The sequence below is a fragment of the Etheostoma cragini genome, chromosome 19 (assembly GCF_013103735.1).
Source record: "Etheostoma cragini isolate CJK2018 chromosome 19, CSU_Ecrag_1.0, whole genome shotgun sequence".
Classification (NCBI taxonomy): domain Eukaryota; kingdom Metazoa; phylum Chordata; class Actinopteri; order Perciformes; family Percidae; genus Etheostoma; species Etheostoma cragini.
This window is the reverse complement of record NC_048425.1, coordinates 5,016,807-5,024,970: the sequence shown is the minus strand read 5'-3', so window position 1 is coordinate 5,024,970 and position 8,164 is coordinate 5,016,807. Positions and strand designations below refer to the sequence as shown.

Below are 8,164 nucleotides of genomic sequence, written 5' to 3'. Positions count from 1 at the left end.
CCCTTTTACATTAAAGTCCTGCTCAACCCGCCCCTTAAACTAACAGCCTGCTGAAAAAGTATGTTGTACCCTTTACTTTCTAGTTAACACATACTTCATTAGGTAACTATCTTTGCTCTGATAGGACACTTGATTTTTCCCCCAGAATACACTACCCATGTGCTCCTTCTTGTCAACACAACTGCTCCCCAAGTCTGACTATTTGAAATAAGTTAATGTTGCCTAGACCTACAGCTTAACTATTTCTTGTATGACAGAGTGCAGTATTTGTCGAGTCTTCTAGGTAACATTTCTGTATTTATTTATTTATCTGTATTAAGAAGTCTAACCAGTTTTCTTTCTGTTTTCACAACAGCTTATCATGGTGTGCTCCAAAAGCAAAGCACCGTTCATTTTCACAATGTTCTAAAGGTTTAATGACACACAAGGATACACATTTTCTACTAACCACTACACACCCATTTTGATGAATTGTAGTTGTGGTCATGCAGTTAGACATGCAAAAAGAACATATAAATCATGTATAGAATGATTTTTTTTGCACGTCGTGCATTGTGCAGGTAGTGACACCAGTGGGCAGGGTCAGATACAGGAAAGATAATTAAACACGTTCTGTCTTGTCACTCTGACTTATTGTTGCTCCACGGTCACTTCACTTTTGACAACATGGACGGTAAGTTCATTTCTTTCAGTTATTTCTACCAACATTGCACATAAAGTTCTTGTTCACATTGATGTCCTGAGACAATCTAGCGTAAGTGTCATAATCAGGCTGTTCTGCTCAGATTTTAATGCACTGTTATCAATTAGTGATTTATATAAATAGAGCTGAACAAACTCCTCTGTTGCCTTTAGAGTCTGAATGATGAGAGAAAAAATACCAATGTTTTTTTTTCAACCATACTCACTACTCCCTAATGGGAATATGAATTTTTATTCAGCAGTGATGAAAAGTTAACACATAAAAATCTCTCAGATCATGCCAAGGTTGGATTTGTCACAAAAAGGTTTTGTCAGAGCTCTGTTCTCAAAGCTAGTGTGTCTAGAAATCTAAACAATGGAGAAAATATATATATATATATATTTTTTTTTTATATGTTATGTTTATTGTACTATTACGTTCCCATTCTTAGATATTTTCACTTTTTATAAATATTTAATTGAGCATTGCTGAAGGGAGCTCCTGCTGCTTTTACTGAACACTACCGTGTGTTGTCCGCCACAGCCTGCTAATGTCGCAGCGCTGCTCTCTTTAATGACGGACGGGCTCTACACTGATAGCATTTTGCTACGTTTGAGAGTGAAAATTACAGTGTGTGAATGTGAAATATTGATTTGATGATCAAATTTGGTAGTCTACAGCTGTTATCTCTGTGAGTCAAAAGATGTTGATCCTCAGCTTCATATAGCATATTATTATATTAGCTTATAATGTTTAGCAGGGATTGGTAACAACAATAAGTTGTAGATCATTAAAATGCTCTTGTCCTCTTCTTATTTTTTGACACCATTCTCTGTTCCCTTGAGCACTGTCGTGTACTACTGGTGGACAGTGATGATTTAAGCATTCTTTTTGTTAATGAGTTTATTTGTATCTTCATATGAAACAACCAAAAACCAAATGTACAGTTTTATTGATAAACATTATTCTCTTTCAGTGTCAACCCCAAAAAAACAAAGGAGAATTGTGATGTTGGGAAAAACTGGATCTGGGAAAAGCAGCCTGGCAAACACCATATTTGGAGAAGCCACACTCAAAATTAGGCAATTTAATGACTCAAAAACACATTGTTCTCCAGCCGTAACCAAATGTGTCAATGGAAGAAGCATCACTTTGATCGACTATCCCGGTTTCTTTGATGCAGGCAGGTCTGAGACGAAGCGGAAGTGTGAGACAGTAGTGTGTATCACAGAGAGCGCTCCTGGGCCTCATGCTTTTCTCATTGTGCTTAAAGTGGAGAGATTCACAGAGCAGGAGAAGGCTTTCATCACACAAACGTGTGAATATTTCTCTGAAGATGCTCTAAAATACGCTGTTGTGGTCTTCACTCATGGTGACCAGCTCCCTGAAGGAATGAAGATGGAGGAGTATGTTGAGCAAAGTGAAGGTCTCAGTGATCTGGTGAAGAAGTGTGGCGGCCGGTGCCACGTCTTTGATAATAAATACTGGAGGACCAACGGAGAGGACGAATACAGAAGTAACCAGTTCCAGGTGGCAGAGCTGCTCAACACCATAGATAAAATAGCGATGGAAAACAAAAGAGAATACTACACAGATGAAAAGTTGCAAGAAGTAGAGAGAAAACTACAAGAAAAGGAAGGGAATATTAGGCACTCATTGGGAAACATGTCACAGGAAGAGATAAGGAAACAGGCTGTAATTAACATCCTAAAGAAGCAGAAGAGCAATGCAGCACGAACATGGATCAGAGGCTTAGTGGGGTTCGCAGTCATAGCTGGGCTAGTGGCAAGTGTCTCAGCTGTGCTGTTAAATTCAAGATCTGGGAAGGTGTTAAAGGCAGCCCCAATATGTAATAAAGAAATCACAGCAGAAGCATTGGCAGACGTGGTGGCAGAAAAAGTAGCAGCTTTAGACGTGGCTTCACCAGCCACTGGAATAGCAGAGGCAGTTGAGGTAATAACCACACCAGTGAGTGTAATACAAAAGACATTTGAAGTTGTCATGGACAAACTTAATGCTTTGTATGAAAAAAACGTATAATCCTTGGAATCTATTTGAATGAATAAAAAAATAACAGCAGGTATAAGTCTTAATAGGGTGACATTGACATGTAAGTTGTTGCAATCATATACAGTTAATTTCAAATTCTTGTCATTTTTTTCTTAAGTGGTAACTTGTCAAATATAGTTATTATTATCAGGTTAGTTTAAGGTTTAATTAATATGTCTGTTTAGGTCTTTAACCTTATGGAAGTCCTTGCATCTGTGCTTTAAACTATGTGCTGGTTCCTGTCACCTGATAAGAGAACCACTGTGATTACTTTTCTTAAAATACTGAGGAAATAAACCGTAAATAGAGAAGGAAACTGTATAAAGAAGATTTAACAAAATGGAAATACATGTTTCACATTCAAATTAACTAATGATCTGAAATCTCTAAGTAGTAGTTGGGTCTATGATTTGGGGTTGTTACATAGGAGCATGCCAACACAAGCAGTCTTGCCTTGAGGAACACTAAAACTGTACAAACTGTGGTAAATGTCTCCTGTAGCTCTGATGGAAGTTTCCAAAGTAAATCCACCAACTTTGTGGAAGTCAAATACTAAATCACGCTGTGTAACCTTTTTTGGTATTGATTTTTGATACTTCTTATTCTTTACATATATTTTTTGTAAACATGTGTTGCTGTGTTATGATATGATGTACAAATAAAACAGTTGATTGGTAAAGTCCTTCTAGTTTCTTATTTCCCACAACAATTCCCATGATGTCAAAGGACAACAGCACTCATATTTGTCAATAAATCCCATTAAAATACCAAAACCCATCAATAAATAAGCAGTGGAGTAAAAGGAACTCAAGTCATTTACTGAGGTTAAGGAAAAATACCATAGTCTAAAATACAAGTAAAAAAATTCAAAATGTTACTTTAGTAAAAGTACAGAAACATTGACAGCAAAAAGTAGTTAGTATCAAAAACAACAGTACTTAAAATGACACTTGTGTCATGATCATAGAGTATTATATCATTCAGTTTTATTTTTACTAACACAAATAAATTTGTAAGGATATTTATTGTTGTAGTTTATCAATTTGGAGCCAATTCGTACACTTTGTACACAACTGGGTAGATTTAATCACATATCTGCATCCCATCCTATGAGCATGTGTTCTTTTTATACTACTACTACTACTACTACTACTACTATGTTGTCCTAAAACTAAGGAAAACAAATCAGTGAGCCATGATGGTTTTACTGCTTTATTGGCTTTGTTGATAAAGTTCCAGCTTTAACTTTTCTACCAAACTACAGGAGGAAAATTGCTGAACCAAGTAACCTTACATCAGACTACACGTGTAATGTTGATACTCATTTTTGGGAGCAGACTTTAATCTGAATTTTCTGAGGTTTTCCAAAAGTAGTAAACAACTGTAATGTTTATAGTGCGACATTCTGAGAGACCACAGTGAATTGAAAGTAAAACTCTTTCTCCATTTACAGGAAAATCATCTGGCTACAGGCCACACTCTAAACACAAAGGACTTTTTTTTGACAGTTAATATCCTGCAGTTAGATGCCAATAAACACATATAGAATCCTTTCAACTTCAGATAAAGTTATTAGTCTGGTTATACAACCTGTCAACACTCTCCAGCTAAATAAGACTGCTTCTATTAATAACCATCATAACATTCTTTTCAACCTGTACTACCTCTACTTTTCAACCACAGCCACCACCCTAACCCCTAAACAGCTGACATTCAGCGGCCTCTGCTGAGCATCACACAAGGTTCAACTGCAACCTGCTCCTCTCGTTCATGCATTCAGGAGCTTCTGTCCTGACTTCAGTAACGCCCTGTTTACTGGCATCAGTGAAACACTTGTTCCCTGCCGGAGTGTTACAAAGATTTTATTGGGATTATAAAACAACCACATTTAAAATTTTATTTTAAACTCACTTTCACAAAGATTTGTCTTTAATCTGATCTGTAGTTTGTTTAATTCTTTGTTTTGGAATTGTTGTGTTAATTCATTTTAACACACTTTCTTTCTTTAAAAAAAAAAAACCTTTATCATGTTACGTTCTCATTACAAAAAACTATTGTACAAATAGTACAAATAGTATAATAAATGACTCATAGAACATTTGTTTTTGTGTCTGGCTGGCGTTTCAAAAATTAAAAACCTGTTCATTGCATTATATGATAATGTTATTTTCATGTATGATATCGTTTTTGCTTATACTTTGATATAGTTTGAATAATTTGTATAGTGCAGCAGGGACTTCTAGTAATAATTCCAATCAAGTCAAACGGTTAGAAAGGAAAGTGAACAGTCAGACAGACTACAGCAAGAGAGCAGGAGGAAACAGATCCAGCAGTCCGGGTGACTCGTTTCGTTGTAACATGGACGGTGAGTTGACCCCGTTTCACTGCAGTGGTGGAGGAAGTATTATTCTCAAGTCTTAACTTGTTATTGGTGATGCATACATGCACAAGTACATGTACTGTGTAAAGTACTGTTATGTTGTTAAATCTTGAACACTGAATCCTATTTCCATCCTGTGTTAGTAACTAGTATTATTATGACTGTGACTGTATCTGTCAGATACATACAAATATTTTCCTTTGAAATGAAGAAAAGTAGATTTATAAATTAGCATTAAATGGAAATACTTAACTTCAATTATTTCAATCAAGTGCTTGACCTAAAGTGTTTGAGAAAATACACGTGTCAGCATTGTATCAGCGTCAACAACGAGAACGTTCTATACTTGATTCTGCCACACACACATTTTAAAAAGAAAGAAATGCATATGCTAGTTCAAAGCAAAGCTTGCTAGATGAATTTTCCATAGAATACAATAATAACGTGACATGATATTATTTGTGCAATATTTAGATTTATGAACAAATCCTCAGGTGTAGCCTACTGTGGATGATTTGAAATACCAAAATAAATATAAATCAAACAAAAGACAAGTGAAATGTATTTGAAGTGCAGTGAAGTGCATGCATTTATAAAGACAAAACACTTTCAGTTCCAAAAGGGAAATGACGTGCTAACACAGAATCATTGCTGTCTTCTAGAGATGACTTCAAGAAGAATTGTCCTAGTCGGAAAAACTGGAGCTGGGAAAAGCAGTCTGGCTAACACCATATTGGGAGAGGATGTGTTCAAAATAAGCCATTCTGCCATCTCTGAAACAAGTCTTTCTCATGCAGAAACCAAATCTGTCAATGGGAAAAGCATCAGGTTGATCGACACTCACAGTTTTTTTGACACGTGTGCATCCGAGACGATGCTCAAGGCTGAGATAGTGAGGTGTATCACAGAGAGCGCTCCTGGGGCTCACGCGTTTCTCATTGTGCTTAAAGTGGAGAGATTCACAGAGCAGGAGAAGGACGTCATCAAAAAAATATGCCAATATTTTTCAGAGGAAGCTTTAGAATATGCCACCGTTGTCTTCACTCATGGTGACCAGCTCCCGGAAGAGATGAAGATTGAGGAGTTTGTCAGTCAGAATATAGATCTGAGTGATCTGGTGAAGAAGTGCGGAGGCAGGTGCCACGTTGTTGATAATAAGTACTGGACGAGCAGCAGAGAGGACGACTACAGAAGTAACCAGTTCCAGGTGGCAGAGCTGCTCAACACCATTGAGAAGATGGTGGAGGCAAACAGAGGATGCTGCTACACTAATGAGATGCTACAAGCAGTGAACAGTGAAATACAAAGAGAGGAAGAGTGCATTATACAGTCATCATCAGCAGGCAACATGTCACAAGCAGAAATTAGAGATAAAGCTACAATTTATGTTTTTGACAGGTTATTGATCAGATTGGCAGGAACTGCAACCGGGGCATTGTTAGGAGCTTTTCTTGGCGTGGCAGGGATGGTTGCAGCAACTGTTAGAAATGTTCAGGCTCTTTCAGCCCTGGGGACAACAAACAGAAGAATGTTGGCAGCTGTAGCTCTGCGGGGGGTAGCGGAGGGTGGTCAGATAGGATATGATGCAGCTGAAGGAGCAGAAACTGTGAGGGAAGCCATAGACAAGACAGTAAAGGCTGTCTGGAAGCCATCTGGGGTTGCAAATGATCAAACAAAAAAATAGAGCATTGACAATACAAAGAGTGGAGCAGAAGATTGCTGTTTGTTATTTTATTAACTATGGGGAACAATGGGCTACTTGTTTTACGGATGTGTGAAATTATTAGTTAAAAACCAGGATTTTGAGATCAAGCCGTACCGCAGGTCATTCATCCCGGCCTCTGTCAGACTCTACAACACCTGCACTACCTGATAATGTTGTAGTTTCTGATCCTGTTTTTCATTTAATCCGCACACTCTGTATAACTTCATCTGTATTTATATTTTTCCATTACAAGTACTTACTTTTTCAATATTATTTATGGTCACAGGTGAACATAACTTATATTATGGTTACCTGCTTTCGCATTATCACTTTAATTAAATATTCAACTTAATTTTCGCGTCACTTACAACACTGCAATGTTGTTTTCTTGTACTATGGCAACTGCACTTTACTTTACAATGCCTCATGTGACGCCAATTCACTTTACTTTACCTTACCTTACCTTACTTTGCTTCAGTCTACCTTTCTGCACATTGTCTATTGTTTGTCTGTTTTTCTTGTGTGTTTACTTGTTTGTTTGTTTTTGCCTTCATTGTAGAGAATTGCTGCTGTAACAAAGGAATTTCCCCACTGTGGGATGAATAAAGTATCATCATCTAATCTAATCTCTATAAAGTATGTCAGTGTGATTAGTGTTCTACCTACACAGGGTACAACGTTTGGTAAATTATTATTGATGACACAATAGTCCATTTTGAATAATTCTAAAGAAAATGCTGAATAAAATATTTTTAACTCCTTATTGCAGGTTTTGCATATAGTTTTGAGTGATTCAACAAGTATAAAGCTGGTTAAAAGGACTTTCTTCATTCTCTCTTTTGTTGTGCCAACTACAATAAATTTCCTGGCCATAAATGAGAAGACTACTTTTAAGGTTTTAATAATTCCTTAGGTTACTTTAATCAAAGATGAATGACTGATGACTTCAGTATTTTTGAAAGATTTTACTTTTTATTTTACACTTCCCATGCCTTTAAGATGCTAAAAGATGCATTTCAGTTTTCATTAATGTTTTTATTTTTGTTTTCAAAGTAGCAAGCAACAGCTTAACAAGTCAGACAATTAAACAACTGTGATTACACATTTGCCACTGTCAGATTTTTTTGTGCGACAGCAACTAAAATCAACATTTACATATTTATAAAATTCCAAAGAACAGATTAAATTTTATTCAGTTTTATTTTAAATCATATGAATTCATATCAATTCCGAAAATATTGAGTGGCCACAGAGAGGGCAACAGTGTAATGATAGATAGATAGATAGATAGATAGAATGATAGATACTGTAGATAGATAGATAGATAGATACTATAGATAGATAGATA

The 8,164-nt window shown here is 36.4% G+C and overlaps 1 protein-coding gene across 1 annotated transcript; it reads left to right on the top strand.

The window, feature by feature from the left end:
- Nucleotides 1–666: 666 nt before the first annotated feature.
- On the top strand, nt 667–3,269 carry LOC117935214 (GTPase IMAP family member 7-like). The gene is made up of 2 exons (XM_034857354.1): nt 667–673; nt 1,800–3,269. Exons 1-2 carry the CDS (start codon nt 667–669, stop codon nt 2,720–2,722), a joined length of 930 nt encoding a protein of 309 aa, XP_034713245.1. The 3' UTR covers nt 2,723–3,269.
- The last annotated feature ends 4,895 nt before the right edge of the window (nt 3,270–8,164 follow it).